The 25,189-nt window shown below is 48.9% G+C and overlaps 3 protein-coding genes across 4 annotated transcripts; 2 read left to right on the forward strand and 1 right to left on the reverse strand.

Moving 5' to 3' along the window:
- Positions 1 to 443: 443 nt before the first annotated feature.
- Positions 444 to 8,440, forward strand: LOC149280494 (nonsense-mediated mRNA decay factor SMG5-like). Of its 2 annotated transcripts, XM_089500517.1 has the most exons (22): positions 444 to 508; positions 1,592 to 1,690; positions 2,047 to 2,170; positions 2,253 to 2,409; positions 2,525 to 2,614; positions 2,703 to 2,792; positions 3,213 to 3,291; positions 3,403 to 3,528; positions 3,699 to 3,767; positions 3,902 to 4,110; positions 4,202 to 4,333; positions 4,443 to 5,123; positions 5,223 to 5,392; positions 5,632 to 5,707; positions 5,849 to 6,024; positions 6,107 to 6,265; positions 6,627 to 6,686; positions 6,872 to 7,031; positions 7,279 to 7,369; positions 7,491 to 7,565; positions 7,785 to 7,923; positions 8,357 to 8,440. In XM_089500517.1, the coding sequence occupies exons 1-22, from the start codon at positions 444 to 446 to the stop codon at positions 8,438 to 8,440; spliced, it is 3,111 nt and encodes a 1,036-aa protein (XP_089356643.1). The 2 variants fall into 2 exon arrangements, with proteins under 2 accessions (XP_089356643.1, XP_089356644.1); XM_089500518.1 differs by lacking the exons at positions 444 to 508; positions 1,592 to 1,690 and having other exon boundaries at positions 2,057 to 2,170; positions 4,443 to 4,822; positions 4,862 to 5,123.
- Positions 8,441 to 12,539: 4,099 nt separating this feature from the next.
- Positions 12,540 to 15,541, forward strand: LOC149280495 (membrane progestin receptor delta-like). The gene is made up of 7 exons (XM_089500485.1): positions 12,540 to 12,590; positions 13,092 to 13,219; positions 13,427 to 13,632; positions 14,218 to 14,344; positions 14,438 to 14,534; positions 14,676 to 14,820; positions 15,270 to 15,541. Exons 1-7 carry the CDS (start codon positions 12,540 to 12,542, stop codon positions 15,539 to 15,541), a joined length of 1,026 nt encoding a protein of 341 aa, XP_089356611.1.
- Positions 15,542 to 23,783: 8,242 nt separating this feature from the next.
- On the reverse strand, positions 23,784 to 24,588 carry BGLAP (bone gamma-carboxyglutamate protein). Its single transcript, XM_089500427.1, has 4 exons — positions 24,528 to 24,588; positions 24,283 to 24,327; positions 24,151 to 24,193; positions 23,784 to 23,937 (listed from the first exon to the last, which is right to left on the reverse strand). Exons 1-4 carry the CDS (start codon positions 24,586 to 24,588, stop codon positions 23,784 to 23,786), a joined length of 303 nt encoding a protein of 100 aa, XP_089356553.1.
- Between the last annotated feature and the right edge of the window lie 601 nt (positions 24,589 to 25,189).

The following is a 25,189-nucleotide window of genomic DNA, read 5'->3' on the forward strand; positions in this document are numbered from 1 at the left end:
CTGTGATTGGGTGAATACCCCCAGGGGCTGGGTAAATGCCCCCAGTTACCATTGTGTCCCCATTTACTGACTCCTTTAAACCCATCTCTAGCCTCCCATCTCTATAGCAACAGCTATCCAAGCGATGATCACACCCACTGGCACACCTGCTCGCAGCTCCACCCCTGACTCACCACTGACGTACAGGGAAGCTCTAAACACCAGAGACTAGTAAAAGGACAGAGTTCTCGGTTCCAGCAACTACACGGAGAGCCCAGACGCACTGCACCGTAGAGAACCCCCCCCCCTCACGAAAACAGGGCTCACGTGCTTAGCACTCGATCATTACAGCGCCTGCCCGACCACGCCCCTCCCTGCTCGCACGCCCTGGCCCCTCCTTTGGTCTCGCGAGGTTTACACCTGACAGACATGGCGGACGCGGTGGGTCTATGGTGAACGGAACAATGAGCCAGGGAGCCTCCGAGAGCGAGCCTGAGGCCAAGGCGCTGCACACCAAGAGGCTGTACCGGTGAGAAAGACCGGACGGGGACACTGAGGGCTGGTACCGGGGGCAATAAGTAGGACTGGCATAATGGGCATCATATATTATCTGTACCCCCATATCCCTCCCGCCCCTACCAAGATCATTTTATCTGATGCTTCAGTTATTCAGGGATGAATACATAACATGAACACAGCTGCCTTCTGTATTATATGACCAAGGAGCTTACAGTCTAGCGGTATAATGGCAGACCCTGTCCCAAGAACTTACAATCTAGCAGTATAATGGGAAGACCCTGTCCCAAGGAGCTTACAGTCTAGCGGTATAATGGGAAGACCCTGTCCCAAGGAGCTTACAGTCTAGCGGTATAATGGCAGACCCTGTGCCAAGGAGCTTACAGTCTAGCAGTATAATGGGAAGACCCTGTCCCAAGGAGCTTACAGTCTAGCGGTATAATGGCAGACCCTGTGCCAAGGAGCTTACAGTCTAGCGGTATAATGGCAGACCCTGTGCCAAGGAGCTTACAGTCTAGCGGTGTAATGGCAGACCCTGTCCCAAGGAGCTTACAGTCTAGCGGTATAATGGCAGACCCTGTCCCAAGGAGCTTACAGTCTAGCGGTATAATGGCAGACCCTGTCCCAAGGCGCTTACAGTCTAGCGGTATAATGGCAGACCCTGTCCCAAGGAGCTTACAGTCTAGCGGTATAATTTGAGACCCTGTCCCCAGGAGCTTACAGTCTAGCGGTATAATGGCAGACCCTGTCCCAAGGCGCTTACAGTCTAGCGGTATAATGGCAGACCCTGTCCCAAGGAGCTTACAGTCTAGCGGTATAATTTGAGACCCTGTCCCCAGGAGCTTACAGTCTAGCGGTATAATAGCAGACCCTGTCCCAAGGAGCTTACGTTCCCTTTCAGTGCTGGGAGCTCAGTGCAGGAGGTTACACTTTGTTACACTCTGACTTGTTTAATCATTTTCTGTCCGTCTCTCGCGGTGTATGGTTCCTGTCTGTCCAGAGTTGAAGGGGTTCTCGGATGAGGCAGGGGGTCTCCTCGTGCGCCGTTCATTCTCTTGTATTCAGTCCTGAGGGGGTGTTTTCTTTTATTTCGCAGGGCGGTAGTGGAGACCGTGCACCGACTGGATCTGATTATTAACAACAAGACCGCCTACCAGGAAGTGTTTAAACCTGACAATATCAGCCTCCGGAACAAGTGAGTTCCTCGGCTCCGGCATTCAAATTCTACCCGTGTCCCGCTACATTAACTATACATTATACGGGGCCAGCTCCTGCAGGAGAAACGCGCAGGGACCAGCCCGTGATAATGCAGCGCAGAGTTAGGGGCTTGTAAGATAATTGCAAACTCCCATTTTTACTGTGTAATCCCCTCTGACACTGTAAGAGCAGCCAGTGATTGAGTTGTATTTGCAGGGAAGCATTCCCCAGAGGTGGTAGCTAACCTGGGTAGTTAAATGCCTGCCCATTCTGGAGGTGGCATTGGCAGGGGGCTGCCCTGGTCCTGTTCGTCTCCTTTTACTGTGCCTGAAACCTATTCCTCCCCTCCTTCAGGCTGCGAGAGCTCTGCGTGAAGCTTATGTTCTTGCACCCCGTGGAGTATGGCCGCAAAGCAGAGGAAGTCCTGTGGCGCAAGGTGTACTACGAAGTGATCCAGCTCATCAAAACAAACAAGAAGGTACTTGGCGTGGGACTGTAACAGGTTTTGTTTGTAACCGCGATTGGTGCTTGGGGTAACGGAGCTTATACCATCTCCGCAGCACATCCACAGCCGCAGCGCCCTGGAATGTGCATATCGCACGCACCTGATCGCAGGCGTCGGATTTTACCAGCACCTCCTTTTATACGTACAGTCTCATTACCAGCTGGAGCTGCAATGCTGCATCGACTGGACCCACGTCACGGACCCGCTGATCGGTCAGTCACTTTCTATGTTTGTGTATTCATCTTCTGCCCGGCTGTTAGGTTGGGGAGAAGAAGCGCAGAATGCCACTGAGTGAGTGAGTGAGTGTGATGTCTGTTTCTGCCCCAGGCTTCAAGAAGCCGGTTTCCGCTTCGGCCAAAGAGATGGAATGGGCGCAGATGGCGTGCCATCGATGTCTCGTGTACCTGGGGGACCTGGGTAAGTTGGATTTACCGGCTTGTGATATACATAGCCTTATATAGATTGTCCTTTATCATTGCCCATGAACACTCTTGCCTCACCACAGCTCGGTATCAGAATGAGCTGGCCCTCGTGGACACCGAAAGGCTGGCCGAGAGATTCTATTACCAGGCGCTGACGGTCGCTCCGCAGATCGGTAAGACGTATGTTTATAGCCACATTTTCTATGGATCCCTTTGGCAGAGGAAGTGGTGACTCCGACCGCAGGGATGTCAAAAACCCAATTCCCTTCCGTCTAATGAAAATTAAAGTCCGAGCCGTCATTTGTGTCCCCTTCCTTCCGTAGATAATGGGGACGTACAGCAAAGAGTACGTCGTTGGTGCCCCGTGTCTCTAGTTCTAGGCTCTGTTGCTGTATATGTGTTAGAGCGGTGGACATAGCGCTGCATCTAAGGCTCTTTTTAATGGGGATTGTCCAATATTTTGATGCAATTCTGCGTAGTCCTAGGTCAGTTACATATCCCGACATCGTTTGTTAAGAGCCAGGTATATCGTCTGCGTCCTCCCTGGGACCGTAGCCGCGCGTTCTAACTGCAAATAAATCTTGTTGTCGCAGGAATGCCCTTTAACCAGCTGGGCACTCTGGCTGGGGGTAAGTACTATCACGTGGAGGCTACCTACTGCTACCTGCGCTGGTAAGTTCAGGCCCTTCTTCTTTAATGTACCATTTAACTTCACCATAGAAAGGTCTTGTTTGGCTTTTTGTTTTTAATTTATTTTTTTATTCTTTGTGTTTATCCCCTTAGCATCCAGTCCGAGGTGTCTTTTGACGGGGCCTACGGGAACCTGAAGAGACTCTACGAGAAAGCAGCCAAAATGCATCACCAGCTGAAGAAGGGTGAGACCAGGAAGCTGCCTCCCAGCAAGAAAAGGTGACTGGCTGCCCTCCCCAGGACGTGTTTGGTGAATAAATGCGGAGGTCATGGGACAGATGCGCATGTGGTCTCAATGAGGGGATTATGGGAGATATTTTGGATAGGCTGTAAATGTTGTCCGTGTATTAGTTTATTTAATCTCCCCTCCTTCCTTTATCTCCTGTAAGGTGTAAGGATATAAAGAGGTTCCTCGTGAGTTTCATGTACCTACAGAGTTTCCTGCAGCCCAAGAGCAGGTGAGCGCCGCTTTAGCGTACGTCTCATTTAGAGGAATATTGTCAAATGGTCAGTGGTTTCGTTTGTCTTTCTGACGTGTAATAATGTATCCTGTATTAAGCTTATTTACTCAAAGGTCATTTTCTGTGTCTAGCTCGGTCGACTCAGAGCTGACCTCCCTCTGCCAGTCTGTGCTGGAGGACTTCAACCTCTGCATGTTCTACCTACCGTCATCGGCCAACCTGAGCTCCGCCAGCGAGGATGAGGAGGAATACGATGGAGGGTATTCCTTCCTGCCCGAGCTGCTGGTATTCCGGATGGTAGCCATCTGCCTGATGAGCGTCCACAGCCTCAAGCGAGCAGGTGGATGAATACGGCCGGTGTCTGCTTAATGCCTGCGCTATTCTTGTATCATTGTATGGTTGTATGTTGAGCGTCTTCCGTTCTTCTGCAGATTCCATGCAGTACAGCACGGCCATCGCTTTCACCCTTGCCCTCTTCTCCCATCTGGTCAACCACGTGAACATCCGACTACAGGCTGAGCTGGAGGAGAATCCCGTGCCCGCCTTCCAGAACGATACCCCAGGTAAGCGTCTGTCTCCTGACGACCTCCGTGAGCGTCCTCTTCTACTTGCCTTCACACGAGCGGGGGCTGCTTGTGAAATAAAGAACACATATTAAATTTTTTTTAATAGATGACCCAGATTCAAAAGAGATTTCAGATGTTATCGCGAGAGACCAGGTAACTGAGCCGGAGATACCGGGGGATCAGGTGAACAAACAGCTGAAGCCAAAGAACGGCAAGAAGAGCCACAAGTACTCGCGCCTCTCTCGTCTCCGTAGACGTAGGCACGCGCGGAAGGTGGATGAGAGTGATTTGAGCGAGGGTTTCGACTCGGACTCCAGCCGCGGCTCAGGCAAGGGTAGCGAGAACTCGGAGAGTGCGTCGGAGAAGAGCGACGAGGAGGCTGCTTTTGATATGGAGACAGACTCTGATATGAACAGCCAGGAATCACGTTCCGACTTGGAGGACATGGATGACGACAATGGAGAGGAGAACACGAGGTCTAAAGAAGCAAAAAATACCTCAAAAACGTTGGCAGAGGAGCACGAGATAAAGCCTAGTAACGCCACCAATTCTGAGCTCCCCGAGCCACCGGCAAACGGACCGGTGCCAGCTGGCGGCGAATCCAGCATCGCCAGCAACCTGCAGGCGATGTCAACACAGATGTTTCAGACCAAGCGCTGCTTCCGTCTTGCGCCGACATTCACTAACATGTTTGTGAAGCCCACGACGGAGCCGGCCGCCCCCACCTTGGACAAGGCTGTCCCTCTAGTGAATGGTGACGCGGGGAAGTCTGTCCCGCCGGAACAAGGTAGAGGCTGGTAGCGTGCCAACGGGAGCGCCTGGATGCTTAGACCGTGGGTTTAGACATTTGTACCCAATAATTGATGTTTTTATTTGCTTTTCAAAGAAGAGGCTTCGGATTCCGAGGAGAGCGTTCTGAGTAGCAAATCGTGTCGCAATGAGAGAAGCCTCCAGGAGAGATTGGAGATTATCACCAGCGAGGGGCTCCTGACCAGCGTCAAGACCTTCCTCGACTGGCTGAGGGCCAACACGGACATTATCGTCATGTGTGCGCAGGTAGGAAGCGCTGCCTCCGCTGTAATGTCCTGACGTTAACCGTTCCTCCTGTTTTTATCTAAATCTGGATTTTAAAACATTAGTAATTGCTACACAGTGCTTTTTGTGTTGGGTTGGTTTGGGGTTTCCTGCCGCCTTTGTGCGGCTTTGAGTATTTCTGCAGAGCTTAGGATATTCCTTGTGTGCTTTTGTGGCAATAAACCCCATGCAGAAATAATTTTTTTTCCTCGTGCATTCAGAGCTCTCAGAGTCTGTGGAACAGATTGTCCGTCCTTTTAAATCTATTACCGGCTGCATCCAAGATCCAGGAATCCGGTAAGACGCGCGGTTATTTCAGTTGTTTGGCTGGCTAATAACAGTAAGAGGCATAACCACTGTGACGATTCTCTGGAACTAACAAGTCGACTCGGTTATATATATATAGAATTATATATATTTATATTCCTCCTGTCTCAGGGATCGCCCTGCGCAGTGAAGTGAAAACCCTTCTCCAGGAGGCTGAACTTCCTGAGATCCGAAACCACGTGTTGCTCCCGGAGGACACTGCCCTGCGGAACCTGCCCCCCCTGAAGGCTCTGCGCAAGAAGCTTAATTTTGAGCAGGAAAGGCCGGGGCTCACATCTCTGGAAGAGGTAGGACGCGAGTGTTACCAGAGCTGTTTCTTTACGCGTCGTCAGCGCTTTGTAGTATGTAAATGCCTCGTTGCTCTCGCAGTCGATCGTGCGGTGCTGTTACATCCGAAGCTTCGGCCACTTCCTGACTCACCTGCAAGTCAACGTCCTGCACTTTAACCCCGAGCTGGGCATCTTCACCAGCATCTCCGACTCCGAGCAAGACAACCTCCTCCATCAGGCGCAGGCTCAGTTCCGTATGGTGAGTGAAACACTTGGTTAACGTACTTTTAAGAAGATGACAGACAAATCTACTTTAAGAAATATAAACCTGGCCTTCTAAAGTTGCTGAGTATGGCACAGACCCAATTTAAACCAACCCAACACAGCTCTTGATGGTTCAGTGCCACCGAGACATGGCACTGTTTAGATGAGTGGCGTTTAACCTCTCCTTGTGACGGGCCGTAAGTCTTTCACCGCGGTGACTTGTTAGACGGCGACAGCTGGCGGTGGAAATAGTAACTGTCACTTCCGCTGGGAAATGAAAGGCGATCTTGCGCCGTCTATCCGCTGCCCTGACCCAGCCGAGTTTTGTCAGCTTATCTCTCTGTCTCTTTGTGTAGGCTCAGGAAGAAGCACGGAGGAATCGGCTCATGAGGGACATGGCACAGCTGAGGCTCCAGGTAAGTAGCCTGGTGCTTGGGCTACATGGGTGGAGATGCCTTAGGGCTAGCCGTAGTCAAACTAAGATTGCTGTCTGCGGATCATGGGCTCTGTAAACAGTCTTCATGGAAACCATCATACCCAAGGAGGCTATGGAGTGTTGGATTTTCTGTCTCGGTGAAAGTAAAGCGTTCTCCTCTTCCAGCTGGAGGTCTCGCAGTTAGAGGGCACCCTGCAGCATCCCAAGTCACAGGCCGCCATGTCTCCATACTTGGTCCCCGACACCCAAGCGCTCTGCCAACATCTGGGCATCATCCGGCAACTGGCCAGCAGCGGCAGGTTCATCGTTATCATCCCGCGTACAGGTAATGGCGGGTAAAACGTTCAGGGGCGAAGCTGGATAACTGACATATACCCCGTAAACCAGGCCTGTTCTGTGCTTGTTTTGATGTCAGTGTTCAATCTTATCCAGCGCAGCGCATGTTCGCTCGCGCACTGACCAGCTTTATGAGCAACACGTCTGCAAAACAAACTGCATAAGACTACCTTGTGTTTGGTGTTAAATTGCACACACTTCTGGTCCTCGAACACTTCTCTCCTCTTCACATCCAGTTATAGACGGCTTGGACTTCCTGAAAAAGGAAAATGCCGGCGCCAGAGATGGGATCCGATACCTGGAAGCAGAATTTAAAAAAGGAAACCGGTACTGTGATGTTTGTTACTCTATACAATTGTGTGTGTGTGTGTGTGTGTGTGTATATTTATATGTTTTTTATTATGTGGACTTGATTTGGCCCCTCAGTCACCGTTTTTCTGTAATTCAGGTATATTCGATGTCAGAGAGACACCGGTAAAAGCTTTGAAAGAAATAAGCTGAAGAGGCAAGACGTGAATGCGTGGTAAGGAACGGCAATCCTGGACTTTTCCTAAAGGAGAACAGTGAAGCCAATCTAACTTTTACCCCCAAAATCACTGGTATCGCTCGACACTCAGGTGACAAGTCATTATTTCAGGGCACGGTTTGTACGGCCGGCAGCGATAGGAATGATGGCCATTTTTTCCCTCCTCCTGGTCTCTGGTCGCAGCTCACTCTCTCTCTCTCTCTCTCGTTCCTTCAGGCTTCTGTATAAAATCCTGGACAGCTGCAGACAGCTCACCGTGTCTCAAGGGGGCAACGAGGAGGACACGGCCGGGATGGTGACGGTTATAACGGGCTTAGCGCTCGCAGACACAGACTGCCTAACGGCCGCCATGCAGGTCAGTACCGCGTAAGATGAATGGGCCACTGGGAGGCTCTCCAATGCAACTTTAGCGTTCTCGTGGTCTCTTCTGGTCTTACAGGTGCAATAAACTTGCTTTCTAGAGACTTTTGTTTGAAAATGTATATTAACCGCCTAGGTCGTTAACGTCAAAGCCCCAAAGTGTTGGTTTTTTTTATATATTTTATAGGGAACACAGGAAATCTTTGTGCTTTTAAATCCCGGATAAATGGTTCTTTTATTTGAATTTCCTCCGGCCGTTTGTTTTGACCTTAAGACTGGCTTGTGATTCTTTGGGTGCCTTCGTTTGAAGATGTGTTTATGACAGGAAGGGTCCTACTGGGGTTTAAAATATCAAAGGGTTGGGTTTTTCCCTTCGCTGTCCGGCTGGGACCCCCGCGAGCCCCATTAACAATGCGTTATTGTTACAGAGTGCTCTACAGGCGGCCTCCAACGCCAGCATCGAGGTCAAGAACGTGCTGAGCTTCTACAAGCAGTGGAAGGAGATGGGCTGAGAGATGGCCGCCGGCGCAAGCCCTGGAAGAATAATCTTGAATCTTGGGACCCCCCCCCCCTCTCAGCCACTGCGTTCTCCTTCCAAATCACAGATGGGCGACCAAAAGGTTAAACCTAAGAAATCGGAGAGAAAACAATAATATACATCGGCAGTTTAAAAAAAAAAAAACCCCAAAAAAACACAATCTTTACCTGCAAGATAACGCGTCCTTTTGAACGTGGATCTACGTGCGGCTTGGAGGAGGGCTGTCATGGCGGAGGACCGGGAGAAGCATGCTTCCCGCTGGCCACGGGCCTGATCATGGCGTTCCTGCATGACCCTCGTGTTTCACGTGTGCAGGCAGGCCTCGGACAGCCATGTTGCAGGCCTCTAACCCGCTGAGACAAGCTGCGGGCGATCTTTCCTTTCCGTGTAATGTTTGGTGATCTGACGGAATAATGGGCTCACCCCGCGATCCTATTACCTGCTCATACCCCTAACTACCCCTATTACACCTCCGTTCCCACACCTCTCCGCCCTCTCCTTTAATTCCATCCCCTGTTTTCTTTCTTTCTTTTGTTTTGGGAGCAGGCGTTCGGATGATAGAAAAATAAAGAAAACAGCAATATTTTATTTGATGTAACTGACAGTTTCTTTATCTTCTGGTGAGTTTATGAGAAGGGGATGAGGTTTAGTGACCCCGTCCACGGAAAACGGCACCACCCACTAGCGTTTAAAACCGTCCGTGTCACGTTAATGTCTTTGTCATGGTTCAGAGGTTTTCTTTGTGTGTATCATAGGGGTATATCATGTTTCCCACCACCTGCCCAGCGTTCTCATTCTGATTGGCTGTGCATGTTGCGTCTCTGAATAAAGTTTTCTTTGTTTTTTTCCCCCGCTGTATGAGAGACAAGCCTGGCACCTGTAGGGTGTTTAATGAAACTCCAGCCTCTGCCTACCTCTGGTCATTTTTGGCACATTCATTTAGCTAGAGCTTGTCATTGGAGTGTCAGCTCTGTGTGAAAGCTCGTCCGAGTGGCGCTTTCCTGCTGTTATGTTTGGGGGATCATACGGAAAGCCCCCGATAAAGGCTTTTGTTGGGCTACGTTATACCCAGTGCAACTAATCCTCAAGCAGCCGAGCCGGCGGTTTATTGTCTGCCTGCATTCCCTTGGCAACGTTTCTGTGCACAGCAATGCTGAATTATAATGAGATGTGGGGGCATCTCTAGCGGAAGAGAAGGGCATGACTTTAACCCTTGCTTATCATGGGATCCCAACACTGCATTGCTAAATCTCACAACGGAGGGGTTAATTTATCTGTATTCTCTCCTAAATTTTATCCAGATGCGTAATATTAGGCTTAGCACACAGCAGAGGATGTGTGATAACCAACACTGTGAATTAAAGGGACAGTACCTACTTATCATAAATCACAGTAGCAAACAGCGCCCCCGCAGTGAGGAAAGGATGCGAAGGGAACTGCGCTTATATGTTCTGAGAACTTAAAGGGGGTTCGCAGGATTTTGACACCGGAGAAGCTCAACAAAATTTGTTTTTGTTTTACATAAATATATTTTAAAACCTTTACAAAGGTTTTGTTTGTCTCCTTCTTTCCCTGCTGCCTGGCTTTTCGTCGTACGGATTGTGTACCATCAGGCTCTACGCCATTTTACCTGTACTGGCCAATGTCAGTCATCCAGAAAATCTGGAAATAAGTGATCTGGAAGTACTGATATAAATGTATTGTGCCGACGCTGGCGTGCGTGCGCTACAGCCCATTGGGAAATGCCATGAAAACAGAGAATAGTTTGATAGCAAATAATCTAGTGCAGTGTATAGGTGAAGCTGTATCATATATATATATATATATATATATAATTATAGTGCTGCAATGTTGTATTTAGAATTCTAGCAGATTATTAAATCCAATACGGTACGGCGTGTTCATTTTAACGTAATTGTTCTCGTGTTTATGGGTCGTTTGCGTAAAGGGCAATTCTGAACGCAGGTAGAAATTAATTGCCCTGTTCTTTTCACCCGCCCCAGTAGCGAAAAGGTTAAGAGAGGCAGGCTGCGGGGGTTCTAGCCTGGTTCTATTCATCGATACTCCGTGTAACTCTATATTGCGCCCTGCTTTAAAATCTTCTTTGTAAGAGGTGGAATACGATGCATTTGGGCTCACAGTGGTGGGTGTTTCCTGAAGGGGTTTGGGGTCAGGGAGGAATCTGGGGCCATTTCAAGGCAGGACAAAGAACCGTCTTGTAGAGTCGGATCGGCTGACTGGGAGCCGCCGGCCAATGAGAGTCCACAGAGATGGGGGGGGGGGGGGGAGTCCTGGCTTCGGTCCAGCAGCTCAGCCAAGGAATGCTCTGAAAATCCATCCGGTGAAAGCAGATCTGCCCCACGCAAGAGGGCGAAGCCGGTGTCCTGTCCTTAAACGCCTACATCACCCGCGAGGTCCGGGGAGCACAGAGGGACTCATGAAAGCCGGCACGGCCAGGATCAGGTCAGTGTCGGGGAGCGGATGGATTCTGGGCACTGGGGGCTGATCGTCCCGTCTCATTCCCTGGTGGGTAACTGTTCTGCGCGTGGCTTTGTTCCAGCCGGGCTTACAGTGTTCTCGGCACTCCGTAAATCAGAATGACTTCAGTTTCCAACAATGCAGACCTGAGAATAGCCCCGGCGCTGCGGAGCTAGCAATCTAACTGCCTGTTTTACAGGAGCCGCCAAGGAGCAGCTGGCACGGGGCAGCAGGTGAACACACGCTAAGTCAGGAGCGGAAATCTGGCCAAAGCTCAGATATTCTGCAAGCCACAGTTCCTCAAACTTCAGTAAAGGGCGTTATTCACAGCCTACCCTGTCCCAGGGGGGGTCCGGGATCCACAGCGTCCCGGGATAAATAGGGGGTCCTCGCCACCCCGAGACTATCCCTCAATTGTCCTGCTCTCATTTATGAACCACTTGACTCCTGACGTATATAGAAACAGGAGTGGATGCATGGAATGATCTCTCTACAGAGGTGGTAGAGTGACATAACTCGACTTAAATGAGCAGAAACGTTTTTTTTTCTCCTATAAAACTAACTTTAAAAATCTTTTATTCAGGACGATGTCTGGAAACAACAGGAGGGGTTTGATGCCCCGTCTCTCCACAACATGCATGCCGTAATAATTGCGATACAATAGCTCAATACATCTGTCCGAACCCCTGCGTAACAGGCGACTGTCAGCGAGGAACGTGTGGGGAGAGGGAAGACAAAGTTCTTTATATCCATACCTCCCAAGTGTCCTTGCTTAGTTTGGTCAGTCCTTCTGAGTCCCCAATCCCTATGCCCCTTGTCTTCTAGGTCAGAATGTTTGCTGGGTATGAGGGTATCGCAGGGTTCTACTGCCCTAAACGCCCTGATAATGTGTATAGAAACGGCGGGGAATGGCTTTGTAAATGTATCGCTGGACTGTGGCACGTGGTCTACAGGGGTTGGGGCTGCAGGGGCAACAAACAGGACGCAGCGAGTAGTCCGCGCGGGGCAGGGGGGGTTTGTCACACCCTATTCTATTTATGGGTCGGCAGCCCCCGATCCGCTTTCTGGCACACCGGCTGTTAATACGCTTGCGATATTTTGCCAGAACCCGGTCCAGTTCTCCAGTGAAAGCCACCAGGAGCCCAGACGGCCCCATCTCTCCACCCGCGTCCGGGGCGGCTGTATAAATAATATATACATAGATAATAAATACAGCTGCTGCGTGCTTTCCTCTGCGTGGCCCCCGTGGACCCTCTCCAGCGTCACACGGATTAGAGCGTAACGCGGACGAGACTTCACTCTGGCAAAAACATCTGGAATACATGTCTGCGCCTGGGAGCGCCAGGCGTGGAGGAAATAATATCGGCGAGAGCGTCTCGTTTGCACAATGCGTCCGATCTGTCTCGTTTCCTGACTCTTCCTCTCTCTCCATGGCCGAGCTTCTGCTTCTGGTCGTCTCGGAGGCATCTTGCTTCATTTCCTCTTCTTTTCTTTTTTAGAGCGAATGCTTTGCTGGAGCAGAGCGTCTCATCTGGGGGTTTGAAGGAGCAGAATCCGACCATCTCGACCCTCGGAGAAACTCAACTAGACTCAAGATGCTGACGATCAAACTGCCCCAGCTTCTGAGCGTTCATCAGATGCCAAGGGTGAGTGTCTCTGATTATCCTACCCCCGGTACCACCAATCCTCGGTCATCCCTCCACGTAGGTACCTACTCGCTCACTAATGAGCCTAAAGAGGGCAGAGGAACACCTTGGACCGATGTCCTTCACCTGCTACCCTTGCCAGGCTGTTCCTTAAATGAGTTAGTAAGGTGGGCAAATCGGGCCGGTGACCGGGCCACTTATTTTTATTATCTGATGTAGCGCCATCCTATTCCGTAGCGCTGTACAATGCGCTCGACCGTATGTAAGCGCGAGCCGACGCCACACTCTTATCCTATCCACGGCGTTTTAATATCCTGAAGAATGCGGCACGGCCCACGGCTTACGAGGAAGAAAATCCCGCCAACGCAAACTCGAGTGTTTGGAGAAACTCTTACTCTGATTTAAAGGGATGTTAACTATAAAAAAATGGGGAGGAAAAAAACCCCCGCCACATTGTGGGTTTGGATTAACCCCTTCAATGTTCTGCTTCATCTTCTCCAGGTGTTTTGGGAAGATGGCATCCTGTCCGGTTACCGTCATCCCAAGAGCTCGGCCTTGGACTGTCTGCTCAGCTCCTTCCAGATGACCAATGAAACTGTGAATATCTGGACGCACTTCCTGCCCACATGGTGAGCCTCGACCTTCTGTAGCGGTGGTGGGAACGAGAAACCTGTCTGGGAAAACCAGGACTCATCAGAAATCCACCAAAAAACATAACAGACGATACGAAATAACTCGCCAGGAACGGACTGGGAGACATGAAATCCCATGCGTAGCAGACAGGTAACGAATGTATAGATCAAATTTTGATGGCATGTCCGTTGCTTTGGTCCTAGGTATTTCCTTTGGAGGTTCTTGCTGCTCTCCTATACATTGGACTTCTTTGGCCAGTCCTATAACTGGCCTCTACTGGTCTACATGATGCTCATCTGTCTGTATCCCTTCACGTCCAGCTTTGCTCACACCTTCAGCAGTATGTCCGCGCATGCACGCCACATCTGCTACTTCCTGGACTACGGAGCCCTGAGCCTCTACAGTCTAGGTATGTCCATCCTGCAGTGGCCCCGGTTCATTGGCAATCACCCTAACATGGTTCCATCCAGTCTGCATGATGGCGGATTTTTTAGAATTAAGTACGGGAACATACGCCACAAGTCGTCATTGACTTCCAATGCTGGGTGTCTCGGCCGGGGGCCTGAATGTTACCGGATATTCCAACCCGTTCCAAAAATAAATAATACCCCAGAATCTGAGGTGGGACCGAGTCGTTTCACCTCCTTCCTGTGGATTAAAAAACAAAGAAAAAAAAAACAGAGCATGGAAGATGGAATTTATTGAAAAGTTCAGCACACGAGAAGGTCAGAAACCAAGCCATGTTTGCCGTGGTGGGGGGGGTTTCAGAGACCGGCCCTAGTATTATAGATGTGGCAATATGAACAATCCCATCCGTAACCAGCTTTGTAAACATGGTGTGTTCCATGGAGCTTACAATCTATTTATCCGAAGGTCACAATGATCGGTCCATTAGAGTATGGTATTGCTTTTGATCCATGCACCCTGCTTGGGGTATTTGCTGTGTATGTTCTCCGGGGTTGGGGATTCTAACATCTCGTGTGTTCCTGCGCAGGCTGTGCCTTCACCTACGGTGCCTACGTATTGCCAGATCGATGGGTAAACGGTCCCCTGCATCGCGTTTTCATCCCGGTGGCTGTTTTTAACACGTTTATTTGCACCGGTCTCTCCTGCTACTCCCGGTACGTGGGGGTCTCTGTCATGTCCCAGTGCGTCCTGACGAGCCCCCACTCATACGCTAAATCTGGGTGTTTTTATCTTTTTGTGACATACAGGTTCCTGGAAGTGGAGCGTCCGCATCTCAGTAAATTCCTGCGGACCGCGGCGTTTGTCCATCCCTTTGTGTTCGACAACATCCCCCTGTTCTATAGGGTCAGTGCTAAGGTTACAGGGGGGCAGACACTTTGTAGTAGATACCCTTACTAGGGGCAACTGAGGGATGAACTGGGATGGTGGTGGGGTACTCATTGCGCTATTAGATCGCTCACGTCTACGTCAATTTGTCTCCCGTAGGTTCTGTTGTGTTTTGGGGACGGCTGCACCTGGAACGAGGCGGTTCCTCTGCACCTGTATCATCTCTTCTTCGCGTTGCTCACCGGCTTTCTTTTTGCGTCCCACCTGCCCGAACGCCTGGCCCCGGGACGATTTGACTACTTTGGTAAAATGCACAGGGTTGTGGCATCAAATAGTAGGTGATAGAAGGTCCTAAGGGGACATCTGATTCTAGAGGACCTTAAACGGGAAGAGACAGAGGTCCAAAGGTGACCTTGGAGGACCTCACACTCATGGCAGACTATTGGTGGTAGAACCTAGGAGACATAGTGGAGATGACATCATGTGAGAAGTGACATCACACACCAGGCCACCAGGTGATACAAAACCCAGGGTAACATCAAACTATTAGTGAGGGCTGTGGGCGACTATGGGGCAGGTAACCCCAGACCCCATACGACACCACACATGGTGGATGGTGTTTGAGGTTTGAACACTTTGTTAGATATGCCACCTCAGCCCGGTATAGAAATTCAGGGAAATGTGTATTTATGGATGTTTGGGGAATGGACGGGAGGTTCGAGTGTCATCTGAGGTGTTAATGTCTCCGTGCAGGTCACAGCCACCAACTGTTTCACGTCTGTGCTGTGCTGGGCACCCACTTCCAGATGGAAGCTGTACTATGTGACCGCTCCAGCCGGGAGGCTTGGCTCACCCTCCATTCTCAGCCCGACTCCCTCTCCAGCACCCTGGGGGTCGTGGCCACCTCGGTCATCGGAAACATAATTCTAATCTGTTTCTTCACGGCCACCCTGCTGTGGTCTCCGCGGGCCAACTCCATATTACAGAGCCATGTTCCTGGAGACCCCAAATGCAAGGATCATTGAGATCTTCACAGCTCTCCCCAGGACCCGGAGGCAAGTGTGTCCGACCCGTACGCAGCTCTGTATCCACAGCCATACCTTTCCTGGGACTACCAGCGGTTTGGTCCTCCATGTATAGGGAAGCCCTACGGCTACTGGGTACAAGTTCTTCCATGTTTGTCTCTTCTAGGAGGACGGAGCTAATTAGGTAAAGATGATACATTCACTGGCTAACGGAACTGCAATAGATTGCTAGCTTTCAAGACTACTAAGGTCTCTTCTTCAGGCCTATTATCGTATAATCTGTAGTCTGAAAGGCTTGCAATCTATCGCAATTCCAGACGCTAAAAGAGATATCATCTTTACCACATTTGCTCATTTCTTATCCACGGCTAACATTGCTGTACCTCTTGGAGAAGTGAGTAAGGTGTTACGTTCTAGAAATCTATTAACCTGTTATCATATAGTATTATTGAGTATATCCGCCCCCATCTCCGCTCTTCTGCGGCCAGATTTATCAAATCCAGAGCGATTCTGAACCACAAATTGATAAAGTTTAGGTTTTACAATTTGAAAAGATTTATTCCGGGTTATAAACAATGTGGGACCGCTGGGTATCAGTGTATCTGAGTGGGGCATTCAGAAGAAGAATAATGGGGTTTATTTCCCCCGTTCAATTTATAAAGCCGTTTCCTGCTGTTTCTATACACATTATCGGGGCTTTTAGGGCATGAGGAGAGGGAAAGAGGGGCATCAATGGAGGAGAGTGTGGGGGATCAGTGGAGGGAAGAGAGGCATTAGGGAAGGAAAGAGTTGGACAAGGGAGGAAAGAGAGGCATTAAGAGAGGAGAGAGGGGCCATTGGGGTGGAAAGAGGCACACGGAAGAAAGACAGGTACAGGGGATTTGGCTAATAAAGAGGGACTGGCCAAACTGAATGGGGACACTTGATAAGGCAAGTTGTGTCTCTCTCTCTCTCTTGGAGCAGGAAACGTGTACACTGAGTATCTTGAAAAGACATATTTCTAATAAACCATCTCATTCTATGTGTTTTCACACTGAGTGTGTGTCGGCCATCTTGGTTGGGGCCTTCTATTTCCTGTCTCAGAAGGAAGTTAGTTTTATAAAAGCTGTTGAGTAAAGTAGCCAATGAGGAGAGTGGAGGCAGCTGGATAGTGAGTTGCGAGCGGCGGTTTGCACTTGGGATACATCGCTTTATCAGCCGAAGGGACAGGAAACGTGAGTGAAAAACGTTTCTTTATTACAAATACCTCAGAAACATTGTCACTCGTTATATATAAGGGGACCGGACGCGCTCAAGGAGGTCTGAGGAATGTTTTTCTGTCAGATGTCATTAGAGAATTAGACTCAGGAGCTGTGTGCCTATCCCATTCATGTTTAAACTGTATTACCTTCTACCTTTTCTGCTGGGAGGCTGTTCCCTCATTTCCCACCCTGTTAGTAAAGTAAAACTTCCCTCCATTCCACGTTAGCCTCTGACCCTCTGTGGGTCTCTTTCTGTAACTTTTCTCCTCAGTTGACATAAACTTCCCTCCTGTCCTTTGTTAAAATGCATTTTAATCTCTCTCTGTCTCACCCCTTCTCTCTCACCCTCATTCCCTCTCTGTGTGTCTCTATCTAAGCCCCTTTCTCAGCCCCTCTCTCTCGCTTTCTTGCCTTCAGCCCCCCTCTCTCTCTGACCCTCAGCCCCCCTCTCTCTCTGACCCTCAGCCCCCCCTCTCTCTGACCCTCAGCCCCCCCTCTCTCTGACCCTCAGCCCCCCCTCTCTCTGACCCTCAGCCCCCCTCTCTCTGACCCTCAGCCCCCCCTCTCTCTCTGACCCTCAGACCCCCTCTCTCTCTCTGACCCTCAGACCCCCTCTCTCTCTGACCCTCAGCCCCCCTCTCTCTGACCCTCAGCCCCCTCTCTCTCTGACCCTCAGCCCCCCTCTCTCTCTGACCCTCAGCCCCCCCTCTCTCTCTGACCCTCAGCCCCCCCTCTCTCTCTGACCCTCAGCCCCCCTCTCTCTCTCTCTCTGACCCTCAGCCCCCCCCTCTCTCTCTCTCTGACCCTCAGCCCCCCCCTCTCTCTCTGACCCTCAGCCCCCCCTCTCTCTCTGACCCTCAGCCCCCCTCTCTCTCTCTCTCTGACCCTCAGCCCCCCCCTCTCTCTCTGACCCTCAGCCCCCCTCTCTCTCTGACCCTCAGCCCCCCCTCTCTCTCTGACCCTCAGCCCCCCCTCTCTCTCTGACCCTCAGCCCCCCCCTCTCTCTGACCCTCAGCCCCCCCTCTCTCTCTCTCTGACCCTCAGACCCCCTCTCTCTCTGACCCTCAGCCCCCCCTCTCTCTGACCCTCAGCCCCCCCTCTCTCTGACCCTCAGCCCCCCTCTCTCTGACCCTCAGCCCCCCTCTCTCTCTGACCCTCAGCCCCCCCCTCTCTCTCTGACCCTCAGCCCCCCCCTCTCTCTCTCTGACCCTCAGCCCCCCCCTCTCTCTCTGACCCTCAGCCCCCCCCTCTCTCTCTCTGACCCTCAGACCCCCTCTCTCTCTGACCCTCAGACCCCTCTCTCTCTGACCCTCAGACCCCCTCTCTCTCTCTCTGACCCTCAGACCCCCTCTCTCTCTCTCTCTCTCTCTCTGACCCTCAGACCCCCTCTCTCTCTCTCTGACCCTCAGACCCCCTCTCTCTCTCTCTCTCTGACCCTCAGCCCCCCCTCTCTCTCTGACCCTCAGCCCCCCCTCTCTCTCTCTGACCCTCAGCCCCCACTCTCTCTCTCTGACCCTCAGCCTCTCTCTCTGACCCTCAGACCCTCTCTCTCTCTCTGACCCTCAGCCCCCCCCTCTCTCTGACCCTCAGCCCCCCCCTCTCTCTGACCCTCAGCCCCCCCTCTCTCTGACCCTCAGCCCCCCTCTCTCTCTGACCCTCAGCCCCCCCTCTCTCTGACCCTCAGCCCCCCTCTCTCTCTGACGCTCAGCCCCCCCTCTCTCTGACCCTCAGCCCCCCCTCTCTCTGACCCTCAGCCCCCCCTCTCTCTGACCCTCAGCCCCCCTCTCTCTCTCTGACCCTCAGCCCCCCTCTCTCTCTCTGACCCTCAGACCCTCTCTCTCCCTGACCCTCAGCCCCCCCCCTCTCTCTCTTGCTCTCAGCCCTCTCTCTGTGTTGTTGGTCTGCAGCAAGCAGTGATTTGGTTTGGAATAATGGGAGTGGGAGATATATAAACTAGGGGCGGCCATCTTGCTGGTGGGTGAAGTGCTGAACACCTTGGAGACTGATGTGTTGTAACGCGGTTACCTCCATCACCTGGCATCGGGTTTTGATGATTTATTCCCAGAGCATGTCATTGTAATTCAGGTTAACGAGTATTCGTGGGTAATTTGAGAGTGTCGATAGATTAACCCTTTGAAGCTTGCAGTTATAAGGGTCATAATTGTGACATAGGTTGAAGGAAAGAGGAATACAGTGTGAGCTGTGAGTAAGCAGAGAAACAGAGCGGCCTTTCAGCAAAGCTGGCAGTGTGGGATTGTTGGTGTGCCGGCGGGTCCCCCCGTGGCAGTGCCGGGTAGAAACGTGTCTGCTGAGCGGGAACGGAGCAGCTGTTGGTCTCCATTACTCTGTCATGAGAACATGGAGCGCAGGATAAACCCCACTCAGGGACTTCCAGGGGTCGCGCGGGGACAAGTGGGAAAGTTTAATGCAAGTGTGGAAAGTGGATTTGGTGTGGATCTACTTAACAGTGCTAGGCTGGATCGGATTAACCCTTTTCCCGTTGGGGCCCAGGGGCCAAATGCATTGTGGGTCCCAAGGCAGGGAGGGGGTTTAGTTGCCATTTTTTGGGGGTATTTTTGGATGTGAGGCTGGGATCGTTGTACGGGGCGACCCTGAGGAAGCGGGCATCGGATAAACAAGCGTTTGGGGTTTATTCTGTGGATTAACCCTTACTTGCCTCTACGGCACTCAGTGGGTAAATGTCCGCGCTGGGATCTATGGTCTAGGTTTGTACGATATCTGGATCGGGAAGGTTTTTGTTAATAAACTGCTGTGGCAAAGCCTCAAGCTGGCTGAAATAGAAGCAAATGTATAGCGCAAATGACAAAACAGGTTTTAATTTGTCTTATAAAATCGCAATTTTGTGTCGCATAGAAATGTATTTTTATATGAGTGAATTTGATAATTGCCCCATGGTGCTCTCTGATCTATCCATCTAAACTGAATTCTGCGGGGACTTTGTCTGTTAAAGGGATTGTTATGTATGGAAAATAATTTAAAAAGTATAGTACAAAAACAGGGGAGACCACAAGCCACAGTTTATCACTTTTCGGACCCAAAAATGAATCTCTAATTAATTAATGATCAATAATCGCTAATAAAGACGAGTACTGTTTGTGTGCTGTTGATGTGCCATCTTGTGGTGAAATGAGAGTACTGCAGCACATTTGACACAATGACCAATATCAAAGCTTTTAGCCCCAAATATACTCAGTAAAACTATATATTATTGCATAAACCGTGAAATGTGATTTCAATAGATGATTTCTAACAAAATCCTATTAACCCTTTGGGGCAAGCATGGTGCATGTACGACCTTTAGAACGGACTTGGGAATCATTCTGCATGTAGACAAAATCTAAAAACTAGTTTGAATCGGAATGAATCTCTTAGTTCGCTTTGGATAGTTAATCTATCAATGCTTTCCGTGCCTTCAGTTTACTGAGCTCTGTGGAATGTATATTTTGAATATTTTTTTAATATTTAAGAAAAAAAAAAAAAAATTTGCTACTAACCCGGAGAAAATATTTTCTCACAAGTTTACTAACGGCTCCTACTGATTGATTTAGTATTTTAATATGGAATATTAACATGGCATATTTTTTTTACTATATTTTGGTAACTACTGAATTTATTAACCAGGATGTTAATTGCTTTTTTTTTTTTTTCTCGTTTTCCAAGATTCTTTAGAATTTTCTGAATATTCTCAGATTATGCTGCTAATTATTTTTAATCCGTACAGTGGTTTCTAATATAACAAAGTTACGGGACATATAGTAATTAGAGGTTGTATGTTCCAGAAAAGTTTTCCATATGATAAGAATCTCAGTTTTTGGTGCTATGGTCCAAAAATACCTTTTTTTTTTTATTATTTTTTTTTTTTATTTAGCATTTCTAGAATGCATTTTTGCCTTTTTTTTTTTTTCTATATCTGAGTGTTTTTATATTTAATACAGTCTGTCTGTCTGGCGATAAACTCTAATAATTGAGTTGTTTTATAAATCCAGGGAATATTCATTTATTATCACTGTCTCTACTCAGAATACAGGAGATTTTAGGGCAATTATTTAAAGTGCTGTTTTTGTGCAAAAGCTAAATAAAAAAAAAAAAAAATGATTAAGATAATTCAAATGGCAATTTTTGCTAACGATGCCCGCGGACGTTTTTTCTCTTACTGAAGGGTGTCTGGGTTCTAAAATGATTGCAATAACTTTTTGAATGTGTAATAGTTACGTATAAGTGCTATAAGTTCTAACTTTTCTAATTATGTTTCTAACCCGCTTTGCATTTAATCTGCCCATATAGCGAAAGAGCTGGGGTATTTACCCGGATAAAGCTCATTTCTAATATAACCCAACTACAAGAGTGAAGCCGCATTCTGGAGACGTGCTGATTCTCTAATTATATTAATACCGAATACGATTTTTTTTTATTTATTTTTTTTGTGCAGTTTTGCGGTATTTAGCGAAAATTCTTATTTAACATGGAAAATGAAACTAATCTTTTTTTTTTTTTGTCCCTAAAATGTGGAATCGGTTAAACACAGTTACAGAATGTTAACGAGCGCTCCGCTGTGTGCAATGTATGGAAACGTTGTGTACACACGCTAGTCGGATTAAACCACCGTATTAAATGACATTTTGGTTCACGGTGATTTATTTTAATTAGCGCTTGGAGAATATGTGTGATCGTCCTCGTAACCAAGTAGGTTTGGTCAGTTTGTGCAAGATCTGCCTTTCAGCAGAGGCATAAATAGTGTGTATGAGTGTGAGCATGTTACTGGATATGGGTGTAAGCATGTGTTAGGGGTGAGGGAGTAAGGTGTGTTAGTGTATGTAATGTGTTTAATATGGATTTAACCCCTTCAGTCCCAGGGGTTTTTGGTCCCTCAAAGCCCGGAGCATTGTTGCGCTATGTCGGTTCAGCGATGATTCTCTTTTCCTGTGAGTAGTGCACCCACGTAAACTATATATTGTTTTTTCAAGGAGAGCTAGAGCTTTCTTTTGATACCATAGTCGGAGGATTAGCTGAAAATGTAGAATTCGAAATTTAGTAAAAACTAGCGAAAAATAGAAAAAAAATCGCCTAATTTTTTTGTTTTCATTTTCCCTCTAAATCCTCACAAAATTAGGTAAAGTGACAGAAAATTCCATCCAGATTTATCCATTCAGGTGTCCTGATTTCAGAAATACCTCATTTATATAGAATTTCCATACTTTTCCAGCACATAAAGCCAACATACTATAAGGTGTACGTTACTTTATACAAAGCCGTTGCATTTTTACATTAGGCACGATGGGACCGCAACTCTTATTTTAAACAAATAAAACAAAAACACCCACACAGGTATATATTTCTGTAAAGCAGACAACCCAGGCTATCCTATCAGAGGTATTTGGGCATTCTACATGCAGGTATTTGGCCACCAATCGCTGTCAAAGGTGGCCACAGAAATGAGTTCCTGCGCTTTTCTCACCAACGCATCTTAGTATTTTGTAGTATTCTTAGGATTTTTTGTACGGGATACGCGTTACGGCAGAGAAATCTCTCCTAAAGTGTTCAGCCGCCTCTCCTGATTACGGAAATACCCCCACATGCCTAGTTTTTTTTGTGGTTTTCTGGACATTACAGGGCACAAACGGGACCATGCGCGTTATGGATTCCAAACGTGAAATGTTCACATTTTGCTTTAGTAGACCTATGTTTCATTTGGGCCTGTTTAGCACCCCCCTAATTATAAATACCCCCATAAAAGTATATATTTCTGCAGAGCAGACAACCCAGAGTATCTCATCAAGAGCATTTGGCCAATGTTCATGCAACCATTTGGCCGCCGATCACTGCCAAAGTCAGCCGTTGCTCTAATTTCCTGCACTTTTTCCCCCAACACTTCTGTGTTGCTGAGGGTTTTTGGCACAGGGTACGTGTTGCGGCAGAGAAATCCAGCCTAAAGTGTTCAGCCGCCTCTCCTCGTTACGGAGATACCCCACATGCCTAGTTTTCTTGTGGTTTTCTGGACATTACAGGGCTTCGTCATCAGCCTGAGTGAGGAAGTCATGCGCCTCCTCAGCGCCATTGTACACGACACCTACCTACCCAATTTCTAAAGCCCTGCGCTATCCCCAATTCCCTCTAACACCCACCAAACTAAACCCTTTTTTTTTTTTTTTTGAGGATGGTGGGGAGGAAAGGGTGGGTTGATTTAGGGTAAGACAGGTATTTGGGGGTTTATATAGGATTTTGTTTTTGCACTAAACACCTGCAGCTCTGCACGATGATCCCTCTCTCAACGGAGGAGAGAGGAAGAGCATCTGCAGTAACGGTCACACGATCGCTGTGATTGGTCATCACAGCCATCATGTGACGTCACTGCCGGATGTGGGGCAGTCCCCCCCAATGCTAATGGCACACCGGAGGGAAAGCCCGATCCTAGCCAGACCCTGCAGGGATCCCCGATCCTCCCGTGAACTTTCAGGTGACGTCTCCCAGGGGCCGCCGGCGGTTTTTGATAAAACCAACAATGAATGATAATCCGTCGGAACACAAAAAAATCCTTCAGCTATTGTTTATTGAGATCCGGGTTCTACAAACGTCAGAAAGTAACATAAAATCCATCGTAACGTATAAACACATTTACACTTCAAGTGAACACGGTAAGCGCTGGGCACATGCGCAAAGCCTGCCTTTTAACTCCTTCCCTGCTGGTGCACAATGTAGTAGATTGGTCCCTGTGTAACTTCCACTGAACTAGACTACTAATACTGGCAGCGGGGGGGGGGGGGTAATTTGCCATGTTTTGAGCAGGTAAGGGGTTAAGTCGTAAGATTAGAACCCCCAGAAATATTTTATGCAATAAGAAGATAAAATGTATCTGCAGAAATATACATTTTTATTTGCTAATTAGGCCCCAGGGGCCACTGCTTTGTGTAACGCCGGACACCAAGAGCATTGTAATAGTTAAATATGATGGGTGGGATCTGGCCTTTGCTGGTCCGGACTGGTTAAACTGGTCCGTAAAACTGTCTGTACGCTTGCTGGAACCCGATGTGGTCGGCCAGCTCGTCGCAGTCCGGGTTGAGTTCGCAAACTTCCCGCTGGGATTCTAGGGGAGATCCGGCGGCGGGAGCGGCAACATGCGCCCTAAACAAACGCAAAAACCACGTCAATACACAGATTCAGGGGCCACGTGCCTATCCCACGCACGTTTAAATTCCCTCACTGTATTGCCCTGTACCACTTCTGCTGGGAGGCTGTTCCACTTGTCTACCACTCTCTCATGTAAAATAGTAGCATCATCTGCATGAGATTGAAACACAGACGAGACAGAGATGGGGTTTTACTTACGGGCCGCGGGGGTTGCTTCTCGTCTGCCTCTGAGCGAAATTACTGGACTGCTTTCTGGAGAGAAAAGCTGTGGGGAACAGAGACGGGGTTACCATGGAAACCAACACATTGTTCTGGAGTAACTTGGAGCAAAAATACGTGGTGATAAAATCTCACCGTCTGAGCCGCGAGAATCGGCCGCAGCGTCAGAAGTGTAGTGATCTGGGGGGGGGGGGGGAATAGTGATTTTAGTCAAATTCAAGGACATTTTACTTCAATGAAGTTCTAGAAAATACATTTAGAACGAGGGTTTTAAGGATGTCGTGTAACTTTATCTCTAATTCCATATTAATGCCCTCACCCCGTCACCCCGAACTAACTCTTGTATGGGAGTTGCAGAGTTAAAGGAGTAGTCCCCATACCTGTGCGCCCCCAGCACAGCGCAGCCATGCCCAGCAGAGCGACGAGGACCGCGGCTTTCATGGCTCCTGGAGATGCTGTCGATGCGTCCGTCTCGTGTTTACTTCCCCCTACGGAGCTGCAGAGAATTTATACCCCCCTGGGCTGGCTGGGAAGGGTCCACGGCCCTTCTTTTGCCCCCACATCGGGGTAGGCGGATTCAGGCTTTGTGGCACCTAAAAGCCCCAAAAAAGCCCAAAGAAAAGCTGCATCCGCTCCCAAGCTTTATTTGAAAATAGACGGCGTTTCCGGCCAAGGACTCTTAACCCTTCAACAGCAAAGGGCAAATTGATCATTTCACCCCTAACAGTTATTCCCTCGAGTAACCCTTTAAATGCATCTGTATTCTATTAACCCCAAACAGCCGCAGAATAAGAATAGAGTGCCCCCCGCCCCCCCATATCTCATAGGGGGGCACATAATCCAACTTGAGGCTAAATATTTTAAAAGATCTGAAGGGTTAACCTGTAGTTATAGTATGCAGTGCTCTGTACGGGGTATAGAGTTTGGGTACTGGCTGCCAGCCCCATGCACTCAGAGACCCCCGTGCACTCAGAGACCCCCGTACTAGAACGCAGCCTTTCTATGCAAAATATATAAAATATCATCTGCACTTCCTGTTCTG

This window comes from Sceloporus occidentalis, unplaced genomic scaffold, assembly GCF_023333645.1.
Source record: "Sceloporus occidentalis isolate IW3139 unplaced genomic scaffold, rSceOcc1.0.p SCAF_155, whole genome shotgun sequence".
Lineage (NCBI taxonomy): Eukaryota > Metazoa > Chordata > Lepidosauria > Squamata > Phrynosomatidae > Sceloporus > Sceloporus occidentalis.

Bases quoted from the DNA above. Each gene is read 5' to 3' on its own strand.
- LOC149280494 (XM_089500517.1), top strand. From the start codon at position 444: ATGAGCCAGGGAGCCTCCGAGAGCGAGCCTGAGGCCAAGGCGCTGCAC. The intron at 4,111-4,201 runs GTGGATGAATAC...GTTCTTCTGCAG, and splicing joins CCACAGCCTCAAGCGAGCAG to ATTCCATGCAGTACAGCACG. The intron at 7,032-7,278 runs GTAATGGCGGGT...CTTCACATCCAG, and splicing joins CGTTATCATCCCGCGTACAG to TTATAGACGGCTTGGACTTC.
- LOC149280495 (XM_089500485.1), top strand. From the start codon at position 12,540: ATGCTGACGATCAAACTGCCCCAGCTTCTGAGCGTTCATCAGATGCCA. The intron at 13,633-14,217 runs GTATGTCCATCC...GTTCCTGCGCAG, and splicing joins CCTGAGCCTCTACAGTCTAG to GCTGTGCCTTCACCTACGGT. The intron at 14,345-14,437 runs GTACGTGGGGGT...TGTGACATACAG, and splicing joins GGTCTCTCCTGCTACTCCCG to GTTCCTGGAAGTGGAGCGTC.
- BGLAP (XM_089500427.1), bottom strand. From the start codon at position 24,588: ATGAAAGCCGCGGTCCTCGTCGCTCTGCTGGGCATGGCTGCGCTGTGC. The intron at 24,328-24,527 runs GTATGGGGACTA...CCCCCCCCCCAG, and splicing joins GCTGTGCTGGGGGCGCACAG to ATCACTACACTTCTGACGCT. The intron at 23,938-24,150 runs GACGAGAAGCAA...ATTGACGTGGTT, and splicing joins AGTAATTTCGCTCAGAGGCA to TTTGCGTTTGTTTAGGGCGC.